The following is a 21,962-nucleotide window of genomic DNA, read 5'->3' on the forward strand; positions in this document are numbered from 1 at the left end:
TATGCCAGGTAAAAAAGCCCACAGGGCATTAGTTCCAGCCTCAAAGGAGAATTCCCACAGTACAGGAACTGAGGCTATGTCTACACTATAGCAACATAACTACGGTGCTGCAACTGTGCCTCTAGAGCACTGTAGCTGTAAATGTTTCCTGCATCGATAAAAGGGGCTTTTCCATTGATGTAGTTAATCCACTTCTTTGAGAAGTGGTAACTAGGTCAACGGAAGATTTCCGTTGCTCTAGCCACATCTACACCAGAGGTTAGGTCAACCTAACTATTGAGCTCAAGGCACAAAATTTTTCACAGCCAAAAGCAACATAACTTGGTTAATCTAGTTTTTAATAGTAGACCAGGTTTGAGTAATACAGCCAGAGGGTGTCCTCTGAAGGCCTCCTTGCAAGTCCTGGTATTGGGAGACTTGCTGGGGTGGGTTTCTGGGAGTGGAAGGGCATGTCAGGACAGGGCTATAGCATATAGAACTGCAGAGATTGTGGGCAGTGCTGCTGTTCATGCCACAGGCCACTCTGGTCCCTGGAGCAGCCCAGAATCTGGAAAGGGGACAGAGATGTCTTATAGAAGCCCAGCACAGAATTTCACCCATGACTTGCAGTGCAAACACGTTTTTTTAACCTGACAGGATCATCAATAGCCAACAATTACTCTGATCAAAACTTCTGTAGGGCAAAGGAGCTAGACATTTAGCATTATGGTGAAGTGGTAGCTTTTTCATGTTAGGTTTGCAACAGGGGCATATAAGCAGGCGGGGATCGGGGAGGGAGGCGGGGGGAGAGCAAGCTCCTGCTGTGGCCAGGGCAGGGGAAAGAGCGAGCTTCTTTCAGGGCTGGGGCGGTGGGGAGCAGTGAGCTCTTCCTGAGGCCAAGTGCAGCGAGGGGAGAGCAAGCTCCTGGAGTGGGGACGGCAGAATGTGTCTCTCCAAAAGGGGTCGGATTTTAATTTCTGCACACACCGCTGGTTTGCAACCACCTTTCCATTCTAAAACCCTGGTTTATCTCACTATAACCTTGTCTTTGGAAAATTGGTTCAATTTGAAAATTGTAAGATTTATTCTGAGGACAAAGGAGAGTTACAAAGGTTCTATACTTTACAAACTTGTTTTTGTTACAGAATAATCTTTTGAGTTAAAAAATTAGTCTGATCTGAAATTATTACTTTGTCTTGCATTTTGTCTTCCTCTGCAGCACTACCCATGCATACTTGCTGTATTGTTAAATCTCCTTTTACTAGTTTGCCCAACCACATTTGGAAAAAAAGAGATGGGGATTAAGAAAAGCTAATGACTATTTGTATTTGTTTATTCATTTGTAATGTGGTAGTAGCTAGACGCTCCATGGCAGAGAGCCTGGGACCTCTGGCATGGTGGGGTTGTCCCAGAGCCATGAACCCTGGAAGGGTAGGGACCCCGGCCGCAGAGTACTCTGCAGCGGGGGAGTCAGAGCACCTGGGGCTTCAACACCCTTCTGGAAAGCTTCTGTCAATTTTACTTTGCAGAAAGTGAAATTGACAAAAGCCTCCAGGCAGGCAGCTGTTACTTTGATTTTCCTGATGAAAAATCAACATTTTTCAGCAAAACTGAAAATTTTTCACAGAAGATTTTAATTCTGTGAAAAAGACATTTTTGTCAGAAAATCATTCAGACGGAAATTTTTTCAACTAGTTCTATTACTGGTACACCACTTCAGAAATTTCTCTGTAGAAACTCTACAGCTCCCTGACCTTTATGCCATCTGCCAAAAAACATGAGCTCTGCGTATTCATGGTAACTCAGTAGTAAACTTGGGTTAACGCATGTAAGCACAAGTATCAATTTACAGATAACAAAAAAATTATCTTACTGGGATAACCTGAAAATTATATAAATATATTGAAAAAGGTTATGTTGATTTATTTAAGAGTTAAGTTATTTTAGGAAATCATGCTGGCTGTTATGCTGTTACTTGGCTTCATAATAGTACAGAAACTAGAGAGCCTATATAATGCTATGCCAGAGTTGATAGTTTGAAATGTAAGCATGTTGCCACCAAGTTTCTTACAAAATAATTACTTCAGTGTTCGCCTTCCATTATTCTTCTCTGCCTGAATTGCAACAGGCACAAACCTGGAAAGCATTTTTTTTTTCTTGATCTGATTTGTAAAACCTGAGTTTGCAGTAATGTTTTAATGCTACTCTTTGCTTGGATGCTATTGCATTAAGATAGAGAATTAATATATTTAAGGTATTATGTATAATACACAATACACTAAATACTTCACTTTTCACTAAAGTCAATGTGTGGGTCTCCCCTAGCAGCAGCAGAATAAATACCTGAAGGCTCTCCTTTTAAGAAATGGTACTATTGTATTTTTAATTATTTTGCACATTAACAATAAAGGCAAAAGAGAATGGTAGGGTTATTTTAAATCTTTGGAAACACTGGGCAATAGGAAACTTCTATTTCTTTTTATTGAAAGGTTGTCAGTCTGTTTGTCTAGATTGTGGATCTCACAAGGATATATTAGAAGTGCTATTGTAACCCAGGCCTGCTGTGTGTGGTGTTCTGTCCCTCTCTGGTGGCACCTAGACCACTTAGAGATTAATGAGTCTGCTACAGCCTTAGCTAAACATGGAGTATAGGCTCATGCACTAAGCTTCAGAGGTCCCAGATTCAATCCCACCTGCCGATGACTGGGGTCTGTCAGCATTACACTATGTTAAGGAGTTTTAAAACAAAAATTAAGTAATTATCTAAACAAGGTTAAAATTGTCTGAAAACTGTTAAAATGTAAAAATAAAATGTTAAAACTGAAACAGTAACAAAATGTTACTTGTATAAAAGACCAAGAAATGTAAGGCTTTGGCTTTACAAATCAGAAGATAACTAGATAACTTTCTCAAGTATTGCAAATTCTGCAAGATATTTCAAGTCTGGCAAACTGGGAAGAACAATTTAAACTACTTTTACACATTTGATAGGTTCCAAATTTAGTTGTGAACTTTCAGGGGAAAAAAGACTTATTTGTATATTGAGGCTGATTCAAAGGTGACATTGTCTCCCACGTATAGCAGTGCTCAAAATTAATCTGATTTTAGACTGTATAAGAGAATGATACCGGAAATGTCATTATTAAAAGTTCAGTGCATCCTTGCGTATTTTGCACTGCTTTCAGCTTTGGTCTCTTCATCTTAAAGTAAGAGCAGAAATAGAAAGTTTGGAGAAGAGTGATGTGAGAAATTAGTCATGAAGGGGCTTCCATACTTGCAAAGAGTACTGATACTGTTTTTTTTTTGGGGGGGGGGGGTTGTTTTTTTTGAAGAGAGGCTGTCGCTAGGATACATCATACTTGTATAGTGACTAATGAGTTAGGTTTCTATCACGCGAATACTTACACAACATGTGAGTAGTACGGTTAGTGGGACTGCTTGCATGTGTAAGTGTTTGCAGGATAGAGGCCATTAAAGACCCTCTATACCAGTGGCGGGCCACACGCGGCCCGTCAGGGTAATCCGCTGGTGGGCAGCCAGACAGTTTGTTTACATTTGCACAGCCACCTGCAGCTCCCATTGGCAGGGAACAGTGAACCGCAGCCACTGGGAGCTGCGGGCGGCCATGTAAATGAAAACAAACTGTCTGGCGGCCCGCCTGCGGGTTGCCCTGATGGGCCGCCGGTTGCCACCACTGTTCTAGACATTCCATTGTACCTTTAACAAGGTCACCTGGTCAAAATAAAAGGCAAATTTTAATAATAAATGATTTTAATAAGTAATCATTTGCAATTACATTTCACCTTAATTAAGCTTTAGAACACCTTTGTGTCATAGGGAACTATTACATCCAGTCTCAGGTCTCTGTGTCTAGCCATTTGACAACACTCCCCAAGGTATTGAGTTTAGCTGTCATTTGAGGCTGGACAAATGGGAGGGACACAAGGGAGTTAGGCAGCCAGCTCCCGTTGAATATTAGTAGGAACTGGGAGCCTTAAACCTTTAGGCACCTTTGAAAATTGTATCTTAAATGTAGTGTGAAAGTGCCTGCATCAACAAGGCCGTTACACAGCTTTCTAAGACAAATTGTTTTTAAAGTACATAGATCTGTGCTTTTCATTATGTACATTTGCATAGTTGAAAATGGTTTCTTCTAAGGCTTTCTTTTTGTTTTGATTGTTTCGCTCTGAAATTTACTTCTTTGGCAGAAAGGCTTTTCTTTATTTTCAGGGTGGGAGTGAGGAAAGAAAGAATAAGCAGCTGGGAAAGAAGTCATTCACAATGCAACATTATTTAAATCATCTGATTGTGTATTAAAAAAACCCTTAGGTTACTATGATCTGAAAATGTTTCACTGAGCTGTCCTAAAAGTTTTTCAAAATATAGGATGCGAAAAGAGGATGCAACCTCTTTGTTTGGCACTTGTGCTAATGAACCAAGACACAAGTAGCAGTACAGAAGTAATTTCTCAGAGAATAAATACACTTATGAAAACCTATTAATATTTGAGGAGATTAATCCTTTTTCCCTCAATGGGGTATGTAGCTACTAAGGATTCCTTCTCACCAAAGTAACCTAGTCCTAGGATTGTTGTCAAAAGTAGGTGATTATTGGATTTGACTTAAAATGTATATGCCTGTTGCATAAAATTATAGCCATGTTTAAATCTGTCCTTCAGTATCTGTCAAATTTCTTTCCTTTTTAAGTATTTTCATATCTTCAATGTTTTAGTTAATCAGTTTGAACATGTGTGTAGCTCTATCTTATTGAAAAATGTTTTTATGCACTTGAATTCTTTCAATACATGGCATTTAAAAGTACATCATCTACTGCACAGTTAAACAATGGAGCAAAAATACATTTTGAGGTGTAGCCATTCAGGTGAAAAAATGCATTTTCAAAAGAGAAGCTAAAATTCATTGCAGATGAAGGATTTATATATATATTTTAAAAATATTGAAAAGCACTGCAATGAATTGCCCTTAATTTCTTGTAGGTAAAATTGTGATACTGTGCGGTACTTTTTGGTATACTCCTTTGGGCACAAGGAGTTATCCTGAAAAACAAAATGTCATATAATTTCTCAAATGAGGTATCTGCCTCCACTGTCCACAGGACTGAGTATAAATTCTTGACCCTGAACTTTTTCATCTCCTTTGTTTGCTAATATGCCTTCCACCTCCTCTGCAACATTGCTGCATCACTTCCACCTCTGCTGAAACTTTCACCCTTGTCTTCAACTCCTTTCAGCCTGGTCTCCACAAGTCTTATCCTACCTGCACCAGCATGTGTTAAATGCTTCCGCCCACTTTCTCACACATACAGGTAGTTTGATTTATATTGTGCCCAATCATTAAACACTTCATTTGCTCACTAATTATTGCAGGTTCTACTCCAAAATTGTCCTGATTGTTTTTAAAACCATCCGTAAACTTTATCCTCTTCCTTGCTCCTTTCTCTTGTCTAGCTTTGTCAAGTTCTCTGACCCTTCACACAGTCCCACCACGGTTAGTATAAAAGTAACTGTCTGTTCAACTGCCTGCCATCTGCAGCAGTTTTCTTATGCCTTAGTGATGCTCTGCTTATTTTTATCTCATCTAAAAATATCTTCTTTTTCTACCTCTTAAGTTTTCTTTCACTCTGATATTAACTCTTTAAAGTGTTTTGGGCTATAGTTTGAGAGGCCATACAAAATAAAATTTCATTTATGTAATTATTATTCTTTACATATTTTTTATATTATGGACGCACCTGAAATGTGCTGTGTTTCAATACCTGTCCTAAAAAGCTTACATTTTAAAATGACCAAAGAAAAATACAAGAGAAGGGAAAGTATACACACAAAGAAAATGGTCAAGATGGTAATAAGAACATTTGTTAGTTTTAATATTTTTGTCATGATTCGTATATAAATTAAAACAATCTTAATTGCCCGCTACCTACAATGTATACTGCCAATATTTTATAGTTGTTTGCTTTTTCATTATTTTTCTAGATGTCCCAAAGCATGTCTTCAGTGTCCTCAAGACATTCTGAAAAAATAGCTATCAGAGAGTAAGTATATTTTTATTCTCACGTTTTGTTCTTGATATGGCTCAGTAAATTTTATGTCTTCAGTAACAAATGTACAGTTAAAGTATGTGGAAGTAATGTGTAGTAATTCTTTTCAGCATCTAACCTCAAATTCATGTTTGAGACTACAGTGAATTTCCTTAGTAATAAATCTTTATTAAATTTATGATTCTTTATATTCTATTACAATCAAGCTTTCAATACATGGTCCATGAGGCTACAGTGTATTTTTAAATTATTTGTATAACTTCATCACCATAATTTGGATTCATTCTCATTTCATGGCTTTTTTATAATGATAAATCTAGTTGGGGATTTCAGCTATGATTTTATGTCCAAGAAATAATTACTCTATTCAGAATAACTCTGCAGTGCTAAAAATATGACCATATGAATTCCCAAGATTACTTCTGAAGATGCCTTTTTTCAAAGAGATGTGTATCATGGTAACTGGCTAGGCACTATTAAAAATTGCTGGGGACAAATCCAGGACCCAAAGATGTCAGTGGGCTTTTTGCTATTAACTTCAGATTTCACTGTTGGTGTTTACAGCAAGGTCATCCTTTTCTTTAAGAAGCAACAGAGAGTCCTGTGGCACCTTTAAGACTAACAGATGTATTGGAGCATAAGCTTTCGTGGGTGAATACCCACTTCATCAGACGCACTTTGTCACCCACGAAAGCTTATGCTCCAATACATCTGTTAGTCTTAAAGGTGCCACAGGAGACTCTGTTGCATTTTACAGATCCAGACTAACACGGCTACCCCTCTGATACTTTTCTTTAAGGTATCTTATTTTATGTGTTAGTATCCACTTCTGATCGTCTGAGTTCGTATTGTTACTTATAATAATGTGAGGTAGAAAGGGGTGTTTCAAGTTGAGTGCCAAGTAATTTTATCATGATTAAGAACAAGCAAGATAATTGCAATTAGCTATTATTTATTTATTTATTTATTTATTAAGCAAAGGAAGGTCTGAGAGATGTTGGATCTGAACTGGAAAGTTGTTTCTTGATGTAGCTCTGTGGCTGTCATGGACTATGCTAATCAAAGGGACACAGTAATACCAGGGTACGAAATACATAGGAATGATAGAGTAGGTCATGCTGATGGAGGAATGGCATTATATGTGAAACAAAGCATAGAGTCAAATATAGTGAAAATCTTAAATGACTCACACGGTACCATTGAATCTCTATGGATAGAAATCCCATGTTTCAAGAATAAAAGTATAGCTGTAGGAATATACTAGTGATCACCTGACTAGGATTATGATGGTGATTGTGAAATGCTCAGGGAGATTAGAAAGACTATAAAAATAAAAAACCCAATAATAATGGGTGATAGCATCTACCTTCAGATTTATTGGGTACATGTCATGTCAGGACCAAATGCAGAGATAAAATTTCTAGACACCATTAATGACTGCTTCTTGAAAAAGCTTGTCCTGGATCCCACAAAGGGGGAGGCAATTCTTTATTTAATCCTAAAGTGTGCTTAGTATTTGGTCCAAGAGGTGAATATAACTGAACCACTTGGTAATAGCAATCATAATGTAATAAAATTTAACATTCTCATAGGGGGAAAGATATCAGAGAAACCTACCACAGTAGCATTTAAATTTCAAAAAGGGGAACTACACAAAAATTAGTAGATTAGTTTAAATGTAAATTAAAAGCAAGATGCCTGGAAACTTTTGAAAAACACCACAATAGAGGCTCAAAATATTAGTTGTGCTATAAGCACAAAAGGGGGGAATGTGGAAGCAGAATTAAAGCAGGGTACACGTTTTAGTCAGGTTTAAGGATAGAGTGAAATGTAACTCTTAACAACGCGAGAATTGTAAGAGATGCTGCTTCACGCCTTGCTTTTCTGCTCGCTTTAGTTGATAAGAATGGAATGCTGATTTAAGCAGAAACCTTGAGATAAGGTAGTGTCTGGAGGGAGTTTGTATAAACAAAGGATAACCATTAGCCGTTGGTACATGTAACGGGAAGGTATAAATACTTGTCTTATGCTGCTTGTAGGGGGAAGGTCTGCCTAAGGCCATCCCTGTCCGATTGCCATCTTCCCTTGCAATTGCTCATAATAAAACTGTCTCTGACTTTTTGCTAACAAACGTAGCGTGAGGACTTGGTTTCTTCCACAGCCCCAATTTAAAAAAAAAAAACAATGAAAGGACAAGGGTGATCCAGTGGGTATAGTGTACTTGGACTTGCAGAAAGCTTTGACAAGGTCCCTCACCAAAAGCTCTTAAGAAAAAAGGAGTCATGAGATAGGAGGGAATGTCCTCTCATGGATCAGTATCTCATTAAAAGATAGATAACAAAGAATGGGAATAAGTGGTCAGTTTTCAAAGTGGAAAGAAGTAAATATTGGGGACCCCCAAGGATCTGTACTGGGACCAGTGCTGCTCAACATATACGTAAATCATCTGGAAATGGGAGTAAACAGTGAGGTGGCAAAGTTTGCAGATGATACAAAATTGCTCAAGATAGTTAAGTCCAAAGCAGACTGCAAAGATGACTGGGCAACGAAAAGGCAGATGAAATTCAGTGTTGATAAATGCAAAGTAATGCACATTGGAAAACTACACATACAAAACAATGAGATTTAAATTAGCTGTTACCACTCAGAGATATTTCCCCCCCCACACCTTCCCATGTATTGGTGTGACCCAAGGACTTCTTAATGCCAACTGGCAGAGGGTACGGTGCTACATAGGGGTACAAGTGTCCCCTCGGTTCGCCAAAAGAATGTCATGTAAGGTTTCTAATCAACACCTGTGTTACACTAGTCATCATAATCATTGTATGGAAAATATGTGAGGAATTATGTGTATATGCTGAAAATTATGTTCTCTAAATCTTGTAGTTAAAGGCAGGTCACTCATATGTAGTACTCCTTGAGTCGAACTTCTCCAAACAAGAGGTAGGAGATACTTATCTCCCTGGTGGACCATTGTATACTGTGTGACCTACAGCCAAAGTTTATTAACATACTGAGGCCTGATCAATACTAGGAAATTAGGTTGGAATTGCTACATCACACAATCCACACCTCTGGGCGACGTAATTAAACTGACCCCCATTGTAGAATTCTCCCATTGGCCTAGCTACCGTTTCTCAGGGAGGTGGAATACCTATACCGACAGGAGAACCTCTCCCATCAGTTTAGGTAGTGTCTTCAGTAAAGCGCTACAGTGCCACAGCTTCATTTTAGGTGTGAACAAGCACTGAATCAGCTGCTAATGAAGAGCTTTTGGAGACTTCAGAAGTAATTCACAGAAAGCGGTAAACAGCTGGAAGGTGGAAAACCCTGTTTTCAGGTGAATATCAAAGGTCTGCTCTGGTATATGTGAAGGGGGATATCAGTCATCCTGGTTGAAAAAACTGGGAAAAGGGCTTGAGATAAACTATCCTGTAGGTCTTGTGAGTTAAGTTTAAGCTCTAGAAAGCGTGTTACGATTTTGTTTTATATGGAATCATTTTTCCAATGTTTTCTTACTATCATTTGAAAATAAGCTTATTCTTGCCTTCACCATAATATATCTATATGCTGTGTGTTAAGCAGAGTAGTGATCCTGAGTTGAATCGAGTAAGCTGGTTTGTGCTATTACTTTGTGAGTAGAGGATGACCTGAGAGTTCAGTGCATGGTCAGTGGAACAGGGGCTGATCTCTCCAGAGGGATGGTCAAAGGTTGGTTTGTGCCTATTGCTAACCTGTATAGAAAGAATGAGGCCTGGAAAGTAGTGCTTGGATTGCCAGAGACTGGTGGAGTTAAGGAGCTGATCCACGGCAGGCACAGACAAGACTCCCTCATGCTTATAGCAGGTGGTGGCAAAGTGCCTCACAACCCTGGGTAGCCCCTGGCAAGCATCACGGCTGCGTATGTGTAACTTCTTGCAGAAAAATTTGTTTGAAGCACATTGTTCGGAGAAAAAAGAGGCACCAAAAGATATTTTTTTTTTTTTTTAAACGGTGAGGAATTGACACTGTCCTCATAGGAAACCTAATACTCAATTAACTGGCATTACAAAATGTACAGATATGTATAAATTCTAAAATGTGTTTCAAATAGTGATAAATAGGTCTGTGTAATGCTTTAAAAAAGTGCTTTAGTAATCAGTGTAAATATTCAATACTATATTTTTATATTTTGCTGTTAAGTATTCTTATTTTATCCAGTTTTCAGGTTGGCGATTTGGTTCTCATTATCTTGGACGAACGCCATGACAACTATGTATTATTTACTGTCAGTCCAACATTGTATTTCTTACATTCAGAGTCTCTTGCTGCGCTGGATCTGAAGCCAGGTGAGTGTGGTAAGTGTCAGATAACTCTGTGGCATAATGTTCTGAGTGTGGTAAGTGTCAGATAACTCTGAGGCACTTAACATGATCTTATACCCTTATTTTTCTAACAGCTGTTTAATAATTACTTAAATAGTTGAATGTTTTAGCTATAGACATAATGTATATGTGTAGCAAAAGTTGTAGTTAATCTGACATTGAGATTTTCATTATAGCCTCATTCAGTAATTTTCTGAAAGGTTTTTTTTTTTTAGGCAGAACTTTTCCATATTACATATTGTCCCAGAAGTGAATACTTTGGACAGCTAGAGCAAAATGCATTCATCTTTTTTTGATTTATGCTGTAAAACAAATTTAAGACTCTATTTCTGCATACATACATACATGCACATTTGATACGTGTACCATAAGAAATTACCATTAGGCTTAGTCATGTTACTATTTATGGTACTAAAATAACTACAAAGTATTGATGATGGCTGTGTAGGTCTGTTTTTGTGCTACTGTTTACAAAATTCAGGTCTTAGTCCATTGCAGAAGCTTGAACGTCCACCTGTACTATAGAAAGAATTGACTTAAAAAAAAAAAAAAAAGACTCAGTTTTATTTAAAGGTATTTTCCCTTCAGGCAAGGAAATCCCCTGCAGCATGGGTGGAATTTTATGGATCTGTATGTTCAGTGTGAGAGAATTCAGAGAGAACCATAACTTTTTGTTTCCTGATTTTTAAATACCTACATTTGCTGCTGTTTCTCAGCCCTACATAAATGAAGTTCAGCAGTGCTCAAATTCTTTCAGGAAAATGTGCGCTTTAGATCAAGGGTTCCCAAACTTTTTGCCAGCATGACCCCATTTTAGTGAATTATTTCCTTGTGGGCCCCAGACAGCATGGAAGCAACCATTTTGAAGAGCACAGCATGCCTTGAACATATGGTACATGAGGTTACACTGTGCGGAGAATGCCATTTTGTAGAGCAAAATGGTGTTCTCCATATATTATGACCTCGCACACATCGTACATGTGAAGTCATACTGTGAAGAGCAAAATGACATCTTCTGCACCATGGGAATCTCCTCAACCCCATCTGCTGATGGTGGGACCCCATTTGGGGATGCAGTCCACAGCCAGGGAACTGCTGCTTTAGATATTGTTAATCCTTTGTACTCAAGTTTAGCGAAGCAGGGTTTTTCTGCATTTCAAGGTTTTTGTGTGGTACTTAGTTCAGTTCTCCGTCAAGTAAGCTTAGGAAACTGCAGCTTCCTCTGTTTGCTATTTATGTTTATTCACTTCAGTGTTCTTAGTGTTTTGTTTGCTATTATGATATGGAGTGCATGAAATAAGTATTTAAAAGTAAACTTAAAGTAGCTAGTTCATTGAAAATCTTCTTTGCAACACAAAGGCCAAGGCCTCCCAAAATCTGTTCCCTGCGCCCCCAGTTTTGGATGCAATGAACATTATTGAGGGCATGTATCAAAAGATAGTTTTATATTCCTCTCCTAATCTTTTCATGAAGGCTTCCACAGGTATCAGAAGGAAAACTGCCACTATAGAACATTTTCTCCATTAGCAAACCATGGCATAGAGTTATGATGATTAACACTAGTAACTTTTTGTTCTTCTTCGAGTGCTTGCTCATATGGATTCTAATTAGGTGTGTGCGCGCCGCATGCACCATCATCGGAAGATTTTTACCCTAGCAACACTTGGTGGGTCGGCTGAGGCACCCCTTGGAGTGGCGCGCTTACGGCGCCGGATATATGCCCCTGCCGACCCAGAGCCCCCTCAGTTCCTTCTTACCGCCCGTGACGGTCGTTGGAACTGTGGAGCGCAGCTAGCTGTTCTCCACTCTCCCTAGCATTTGTTGTTTGTACATGTTAAGAGTTCTCTTTAGTGATAAGTAGTTGTTAATAGTTGTTTACAGTTGTAGTAGTTAGATTAGATTATTTTCTTTCTGAGAGGGAGTGGGGTCTTCTCCTCCCCTCCTCCCCCCAGCTCGTCGGCTCCCCAACCGCCAGCGCCTCCTGCACCGCAGCCAGAGCTGCGTCCGTTACTGGAGCGCGTGGGACAACTAGCGGCCCCGGCACTGTCGACTCCGGCACCGCAAGGGCCGTTGAGTCTGGTGCCTGTGAGCTTCCCAGGATGCACTGTGGTTGAGCTGGGACTACCGTCTACACCGGAGACCTTCTCAACAGCACGGGACTTGATCGCGCTCATGGAGCCGGTTCTTCTGCAGCCCCCGGCACCGCCGGTGCGGACGTTCCGATCAAAAGGGAAGCTGTCCCTGATGCAACTGCCATCATCCAGCAAAGCAGGATGGCACCGGTCCCGATCGTGGTCCCAGCACTGATATCGTTCTCGGCGCCGGTCGCACTTGCGCCGCTGCTCCGGCTCCCGGAGGTCTGAATCGTGGTATGGCCAGTACCGACTGGACTCTCAGCACCGCTCCTAGTACCGGTCCCAGAGCCGGTCTAGCAGCCGATCTCATCGGAGGTCTCCATCGAGATCTAGATCAGGCTCATGGTACCACTATGACCGCAGGCACCGTTCACTGTCTTGGTACCGCTCTGCATCACACCACCAGTCCCCGGCACAGAGGGACTCGGCACCGTCCCATACCACACCGCCTTGGCCGTCCTGCTCCACTTCTGCGTCATCACGCTCTCAAGGTGGTTTCCATGCCCAGGACCAGGGTGAGGGTGATGCACGCTAGTGGCTGGAAGAAGGCCAGGACCTGGGCCAGGAACCCCCACAGTGGTCCTTTGAGACCTCTTGGGCATACCATCAAGCCCAAGAGGTCCCTTCGAGGGCCTCTCGTTCCGCCCCTTCGGAGCCACGAGTACCGGAGGCCACGGTATCTCTCTCCCCCTCCCCCGGGGAATGCTGAGGCAACTGCTCCAGTGCCATTGGGGGCCCACCCGGCTAACGTGACGGACCTTGAACAGCAAGACCCTCCACAGGATCCTTTAGCCCCGGGGGTAACTTCCTCGTCCTCACCGGATGAGGCGGTGGCAGACATTACAGTTACGGTCCTCCCCCTATGGACCTCCACACCCACTAGGAACTGCTCTGCAGAGTGGCGCGCAGTATGAACCTCCAAGTGGAGGAAGTGGTGGAGGTAGAGGACCCTGTGGTGGACATTCTGTCAGCAGAGACAACATCCCTAGTGGCCCTCCCCATCATACGGACTGTACAGGCCACTGCCAAGACAATCTGGCAGTCACCGTCGTCTATTCTACTGATGGCCAAAGGCGTGGAAAGGAAGTACTTTGTTCCCTCTCAGGAATGCGGGTTCCTTTATACACACCATGCTCCCTTGTCGTGGCTTCGGTCAACGAGAAGGAACGCCATGGCCAGTAGGCCCCTGCGCCTAAGTCAAAGGATGCTAGGTGCCTGGACTTGTTTGGACGCAAGGTGTATTTGGTGGGAGGCTTACAGCTCAGGGTGGCCAACCAACAGGCATTCCTGAGCCGTTATGACTATAATTCATGGGTATCTATGTCCAAATTCAAAGAGTTGGTCCCACAGGAGTCCAGAGAAGAGTTTGGCGCTCTAGTAGAGGAGGGCAAGAAGCCCTTCTTACAAGCCTCTCTGGACGCGGCAGACTTGGCAGCTAGAACCCTGGCCTCAGGCATAGCCATGCGCCGCATCTCATGGCTGCAAGTCTCTGGATTACCACCAGAGTTGCAACAGACTCTCCAGGACTTACTCTTTGAGGGCCAGGGTCTGTTCTCTGAAAAGACAGACTCAAGGCTGCAGAGTCTGAATGACAATGGGGCCATCATGCGTTCACTGGGCATGCATATGCCAGTAACGCAGAGAAGGCCCGTCAGGCCGCAGCCCCAGAGATTCTACCCTCCCCCTTGGCCAAGACAGGACTTCTCGTGAAGACGTGGCCGGGGTGGTAGGAGGAGACAATCTGGCCCTCAGACGGGTCAGAATCAGGGCCCCCCAAATCATCGGCGGGGCCCAAGCAAAACTTTTGAAGGTGCACCCGAGGGCGGAGCACCTTTCCGGATCCTTTTCCACCCTTCACCAACCAGCTCTCCTATTTTCTCCCTGCATGATCCCACATAACATCGGACCGCTGGGTCCTACGCATGGTAGAAAGTGGATACTGACTCCAATTTGTTTTGTCCCCCCCTTCCCACCCTCCCTCCCGGTCCCTCTTCGGGGACCCCCTCACAAGCAACTCCTTCTGCAGGAGGTGCAATTGCTCCTGGCCATTGGGGCGATAGAAGAGGTTCCAAGAGAACTGTGGGGTAGAGGGTTTTACTCCTGTTACTTCCTAATCCCCAAGTCAAAAGGGGGGCTACGGCCCATTCTGGACCTGCAAGGCCTCAACAAATTCATGGTAAAGTTGAAGTTCCACATGGTTTCCCTGGGGACCATTATTCCTTCCCTGGATCCTGGAGACTGGTACACCGCCCTCAACATGAAGGACGCGTATTTCCACATAGCGATTTACCCGCCCCACAGGCATTTCCTCCACTTTGTGGTCAACCAACAGCACTTCCAATTCACCGTCCTCCCTTTCGGCCTCTCCACGGCCCCCAGGGTGTTTACAAAGTGCATGGCTGTTGTAGCTGCTTCCCTTCATCGACAACGGATCCAAGTGTTCCCGTATCTCGATGACTAGCTCTTTCGAGGTTGTTCCAGAGATCAGGTGCAGTCTCATGTTCAGACCACCATGGACATGTTCAATCGACTAGGCCTACTGCTCAACGTCGCGAAATCTACTCTGGTACCAACCCAGAGGATAGAATTCATAGGAGCAGTCTTAGACTCTCGCCTAGCCCGGGCACTTCTGCCGGACGTGCGCTTCCAGTCCATAGCGAACGTTGTCCGCGGTCTGCAAACCTTCCTGACCTCAACCGTGAAAACATGCCTATGCCTCCTGGGACACATGGCATCTTGCACTTATGTGACCAGGCACGCCAGGTTACGACTACGCCTGCTGCGAGCCTGGCAATCAACAGTTTACCAACCAAGTCGGGACAGCTTGCACACGATAGTTACCATTCCGCCAGGAATATTAGCCTCTCTAGACTGGTGGCTGGACCCCAAGGTAGTGTGCAAAGGGATGCCATTTAATGCCCCACAGCCCTCCGTGTCCCTGGTCACGGACACGTCATCCCTGGGATGGGGGGCCCATCTTGGGAATCTCTGCACACCGGGACTATGGTCGGCAGCAGAGTTATCCCTACACATCAACGTACGAGAGCTCAGAGCAGTGCGCCTAGCATGTCAAGCATTCCGACAGCGCATTCAAGGCCGTTGCGTTGCAGTCCTCACAGACAACACAATGGCCATGTTTTATATCAGCAAGCAAGGGGGAGCCCGGTCATCCCCCCTCTGTCAGGAGGCCACTCGTCTGTGGGAATTCTGCATAGCCCACTTGATCCATCTGGTGGCGTCGTTTCTCCCGGGAGTCCAGAACACCTTAGCGGACCGCCTCAGCAGATCATTCCTGGCTCATGAGTGGTCGGTTCACCCGGATGTCATCCATTCTGTCTTCCGGAGGTGGGGCTTTCCCCTAATAGACCTATTCTCCTCTCGCGACAATCGGAAATGCCAGGTGTTCTGCTCTTTCCATGGTCGCTCTCCGGGCTCTCTCTCGGATGCCTTCCTAATACAGTGGAGGCCTCACCTGTGCTATGCCTTTCCTCCATTCCCGCTAGTCCACAGGGTCCTGCTCAAGCTCTGCAGGGACAGAGCCCAGCTGATTTTGATCGCCCCGGCATGGCCCAGGCAGCACTGGTATACTACTCTCCTTGAGCTGTCAGCGGACACTCCGATTCCACTCCCGCTGTGGCCAGACCTGATCACTCAAGATCACGGACGACTCCGTCATCCCGACCTGCAATTTCTCCACCTCACAGTGTGGATGCATGGCTAAATCAATCTGAGCTGTGCTGCTCTCATTTGGTTCAGCAGGTACTTTTGGGTAGCAGAAAACCCTCTACCAGATCCACATACTTAGCCAAGTGGAAACGTTGTTCCTGCTGGTGCACCTAGAATCATAAGACCCCCCCACGGGCGTCCGTTCCTGTCATCTTGGACTACCTCTTGTCCTTAAAACAGCAGAGCTTGGCGATATTGTCCAACAGAGTGCACCTGGCGGCTATTTCAGCCTTCCACCCGGGTGAGGATGGGCGTTCTATCTTCTCCAATCCCATGGTCACTGGATTTCTCAGGGGATTGGAGCGCCTGTTCCCACAAATTAGACAGCCAGCCCCTACATGGGATCTTAACCTGGTCCTCTCCAGGCTCATGGGTGCTCTCTTTGAGCCCATGGCGACCTGCTCGCTCCTTTACCTTTTCTGAAAGATGGCCTTCCTTGTAGCTATAGCCTTGGCGAGATGTGTATCGGAGCTTAGAGCTCTCACATCGGAACCACCGTATACGGTGTTTCTTAAGGACAAGGTACAGCTGTAACCACACCCCACCTTCCTTCCTAAGGTGATGTCTACCTTTCATGTCTTCCTTCCAGTCTTTTATCCGAAGCTGCACGCTTCTCGACTAGAGCAACAGCTGCACTCCCTAGATGTTCGCAGGGCCCTCACCTCAAGACGACCCAGCTGTTCGTAGCTGTGGCAGACTGGATGAAGGGTCTCCCGGTCTCCACCCAGCGCATCTTGTCCTGGATTACATCATGTATCCGTGCATGCTATGACTTAGCTGGTGTCCAGCTACACACCTGACCACCCACTCCACTCGGGCTCAAGCTTCGTCCTCCGCCTTCCTGGCTCATGTTCCCATACAGGAGATCTGTAGGGCAGTGACTTGGTCATCTGTGCATACCTTTACTTCCCACTATGCTATAGTGCAGCAGTCCAGGGATGATGCAGCATTTGGTTCAGCGGTCCTTCGCTCTGCGACATCTCACTTCGACCCCACCACCTAGGTAAGGCTTGGGAGTCACCTAATTGGAATCGATATGAGCAAGCACTCGAAGAAGAAAAGATGGTTACTCACCTTTGTAACTGTTGTTCTTCGAGATGTGTTGCTCATATCCTTTCCAAACCCGCCCTCCTTCCCCTCTGTCGAAGTAGCCGGCAAGAAGGAACTGAGGGGGCGCTGGGTCGGCAGGGGCATAGATCCGGCGACATAAGCGCGCCACTCCAGGGGGCGCCTCAGTCGACCCACCGAGTGTTGCTAGGGTAAAAATCTTCCAACGATCGTGCACGTGGCGCGCACACACCTAATTGGAATGGATATGAGCAACACATCTCAAAGAACAACAGTTACAAAGGTGAGTAACCGTCTTTTAGTTAGCAAAATAATTACATAGTTCCCAATAGTCCACCAAACTCTTACAGAATACAGAGACTGTGCTGAAAATTTGGGACTGATACACTGTGCATTTCCTATAAAACTCCCACGTCAAATACAAAACGGAATGCATCCTTAACAATGGCATCACAGTGGCACAGCCATAATTATGAAATATAAAATAAGGCTACTAGAACCTAGGTATCCAAACCAACATGTTTTGCCCTCCAATTCATTTTGATAACCTCATACATGTAAACCAATGGCTAAGTGAACATCCTCAGCAAAGAGAATGTTAAGGAGTATATAATTATAAGCACAGACAGGCAGCATGAAGAGATGAAAGGCTACTGCTTGCTAAAAAACACTTGCCGGATGGTTAACAGGTCCAGAATATTTGTAGTGGAAGTTAAGGTTTTACAAACCTGTAATATTAAGTACAAGTGTGTTTTGATTTTTATTTGAAATGTCAACGAAAACAGGTTTTTGTTTTATTTAAATATTCCTCTATAAAGTGCACAGACCAGACATGGATGCACTGAGCTAGTTCACGAAAACTCAGAAGTGACTGAGTCTATTTTCATTAACTAAACTGAGAGAAACACAAAAAATAAGACAGCATAAATGCTGAAAAATAAATGTGATTTTTAAACTCTTCCAGTTGTATTAGTCTCAGGTAGTGGTAATAATATACAGTAAATACCTGAGCAATGATTTAGTATCTGTATCTCATTGCACTACTTTAGTTTCTTTGTTTTATATGTAGAATCATAGAATATCAGGGTTGGAAGGGACCTCAGGAGGTCATCTAGTCCAACCCCCTGCTCAAAGCAGGACCAAGTCCCAACTAAATCATCCCAGCCAGGGCTTTGTCAAGCCTGACCTTAAAAACCTCTAAGGAAGGAGATTCCACCACCTCCCTAGGAAAGGAAAACTGTAATTTATATATGTAACTATGGCATGTATAAAAACTAAAAAATGCTACATCTAGTTTTAAGAGCTATAATATACTATCTAATGTATTGTTTAATATGATTACTAACGACATACAAATTCACTGTCTTCCTTGTATGCTGTGGTTTTACTGATGGGTCCAGAATCCTGCATTCTAGTGCTAACCCAAGAGGGCAAAACAAAAGCCAGGGATTGATACAATGTGGAGATATCCCATCTATATACCCCTTACAGTAGTAGCAGGGAGGAGTAGTGGGGTAAGAGACTCTACACACCAGAGGATCAGTTTCGTTATGGCGACTGTTTCAGGGCTGTATATGCTCTCAGTACAGCCAGAATTAATCAGCAGCATGGTTCAAAGCACGTGCAATGGAGTACCTGGCCAAATGAATTTAAATGACTTCCCCAAGGCTGCATAATGAATCGTTTGCAGACATTACATTAAAAATCAAGGGTTCCTGGCTTTTGGTCTAATGTTTCAAACATGCTGTTTCTCATTAATATGCCAGTTTGAAAATGTATCATATGCATAATGTGTATATCACATGGTCCATTCCTTTCATACCTGTTTTAAGATTTTTCTTCACTGATGACTGACCATTTGAAAAGAGTAAAATAAATAACACTTAGCATTTTTGTAATGAGAATGCAACATAAGCATGTGTTCCCTAGCTGCTGTGGTAATATAGATGTACCTAAATTGTCTTCATGAAGAGTTTTGTTATCAATTTGTCCCAGTACAGTTGTTCTAATTTCTAGTTATCCTGTTGTTTCTAAAGCTGTTTTAGTTTTCATTTTAATATTTGTATGCGTTCATCATTGCAGCTAACTATTTGAGAATTACTACTAGTTATGAAATTTAAGGTACTTCAGTGTAAAAGATTATAGCCAAAATTTTCAAACATGTAAGTGCATGGTCCCTGTGAAAATCAAGCCAGCTTGATGTAGGAGGTGAGCTTGCAGCACCCATGTTTGAAAATGCTGGCCTATCTTTTTGAAGACAGTAATTTATCATGTGTAATTAAAATAAATGTTTTGATTCTGTTTAGCTTCAGGTGCATCTAGAAGACCTTGGGTGCTAGGAAAAGTAATGGAAAAGGAATATTGCCAGGCAAAAAAGGTACGGAAATACTACTGATAAATATGTAATTATTAAAATCAGTATACAAGGAAAATGGGTCCAGATTTTGCTACTCTTAACCATGTTCAGTACTATCTTCTCCTCAAGTAGCACCACTGAAAAGTATGAGACTGCTTGTGTACTAAGTTCTACTCAGCTTGAGTAAATATGGCAGAATCTACCCAGTAGTTATTACTGGTGATTGGAAATATTCACACTGATGTATTCTGAGTTGAGGGTGTTTATGCTTGCCTTGATGAATTAATTGGAAATGTCCTGTGCACATCAAAAGATGAATTTGGGGAAGTAGTTTATCTGTAATTTTGCCATCCTACCTGGTACACGGCCATTGCTTTGTATGAGCTATTTTGAAGAGACTGTGTAAATCAGGATGAAAATACTCATTTTTAAAAGGCTTTGACCTCTGAGCTATCGCTGCATCACAGGGCCAGAGGACTAACCCCTGGAGCAGCCTAGAGCAGTCAATAGTGCTACTAGCCAATTGGCACATCTCCCTATTAATGGTAAGCTATCACTGGCTGGTCTCAGCTGTCAATTCGGACAAATAGGGTTTTCTAGACAGTCTAGTCAGTTTTAAAAGTGCTGGGGGTGCAAATAACTTCCTGCTCTGAAAAATCTTAGTGAAAGCAGAATAAAATAGAACATTTGGGGTATGTAATTTGAAATAATTTTATTTGTTTTTTTCCTTAGGCACAAAACAGATTTAAAGTTCCTTTAGGTACAAAATTCTACAGAGTGAAAGCAGTGCCGTGGAACAAAAAAGTATAACACAGATTGAACAGAGTTCCCACTGTCTCATTCTTTTCTGGATTGTCCTTCAGTGCTCATTCATCGCTCCAAGTAGCAGGCCATCTTTTTATACGGAGGTCATGTGACAATATGCTTCACAGATATACTACTTTTAATTTTTAATGGGTTACATTTTAGAAACAAGAATTTCATTAAAATCCCTGGCCCTATAATTGTTCCAATTTTTTTACCCAGATAACTTTAGGAGTGTGGACCAAAGGAGTTCATTTTCTCAAAAGGCAAACCTTGTGCATCATGGCTTATTATTAGCCATGTTAATTGCCTGTTAAATATACATTAGCTTGTATTTAGATGTTAAATGTTAGTTACCATTATTACCAGCATATGTCCTTTTGTGAAATCATTTAAGTACTTGCACTCTTTAACAGATTCTTTATAATATGTATAAATTCATCAACTATTTAAAGAGGAGTGTTCATTGCATGCCAATAATCATAATTTTTCTTCAACATGAGTTTGCCTCAGTAGATGAATAAAGCTAACTACTGCATCTTCTTTCATTACATTAAAATGCCCTTCAATGTTTAAAAAACCAACCTTGTAATTTGATGGGCTGATCCGAAAATCAGTCACAGGTAAATCTGCAATCTTCAAAAGCACTTTTGATGGATTGATCACATAGATTCTGAAGGGAAGAATCCCTGTGCTGTTAGATTTAAAGTGAAGCACTTGAACCTTCCCAACAACACAGAAGTCTTGTATTAATCTATTTAGAAAAATCATATTGATGAAAATTGTATTTCATGGTTGAGTTTCAGGAAAAAACTCATTGTACATTAACCATACAAGAGTCATTTAAGTAACAAATTATTGTAATTGTAAAAGACATGTAGACTTTTAAAACAATAAAGATTTGAACCTGAAAATGTCTGAATGGTGTGTGCCTTTTTAAATGTCCCCTTTATATAATACTATTCTGTAATTTTCAGTGTATAGATGGGGCTCTTCTTGTAACAACAAATAGGATTTAATTAAATGGCAATCCATATTTTGTCAGCAAATCCGATGAGCAGACATATTATTCAAATGAATTACTGTGGTCAAGGAAGATAATTTGTACACTGTTCTAACTAAACTGTAATGAACAAATGACACTTTGCTTCCTAAAGGTAATTTCTTCTTAATATTTTGTGGTTCCAAAACATTCGCTTTTGTGAACACTGGGGAATTTAGGGTCTGGATTTAGTAAGTAAGTGGGGGTTGGGGTTTGCCCCTTAGAGTTCAGCCTGGGGTTTCTACACAGGGCTGTAGGTAAGAAAAGAAACACGCACAAAGCTCAGAGACTCTGTCAACATAATCACAGACATTTTTCAATCCATCTGATCCACATTACTTTTAATAAGCTCCTGGACATGTTTTTTTATTTATCTAAAATGTTCTGATATCAAACTCCAATTGAGTATTAGAAGTAGTTTTTTTAAT

General features: G+C 42.1%; 1 protein-coding gene across 3 annotated transcripts in view; it reads left to right on the forward strand.

Annotated features, from left to right (window-relative positions):
* Nucleotides 1–21,406, forward strand: part of RB1CC1 (RB1 inducible coiled-coil 1) — a 191,624-nt gene extending 170,218 nt beyond the window's left edge. For 2 of the 3 annotated variants that reach the window (XM_054018330.1, XM_054018332.1), the window contains 4 exons: nt 5,975–6,033; nt 10,240–10,376; nt 19,639–19,709; nt 20,421–21,406. In XM_054018330.1, coding sequence (XP_053874305.1) covers nt 5,975–6,033; nt 10,240–10,376; nt 19,639–19,709; nt 20,421–20,498 — 345 coding nt within the window. In that variant the 3' untranslated portion in view covers nt 20,499–21,406. The remainder of the gene's footprint in view (nt 1–5,974; nt 6,034–10,239; nt 10,377–19,638; nt 19,710–20,420) is intronic. The other variant, XM_054018331.1, reaches the window with a different exon arrangement.
* Nucleotides 21,407–21,962: the final 556 nt, after the last annotated feature.

This window comes from Malaclemys terrapin, chromosome 2 (assembly GCF_027887155.1).
Source record: "Malaclemys terrapin pileata isolate rMalTer1 chromosome 2, rMalTer1.hap1, whole genome shotgun sequence".
NCBI classification, from domain to species: domain Eukaryota; kingdom Metazoa; phylum Chordata; order Testudines; family Emydidae; genus Malaclemys; species Malaclemys terrapin.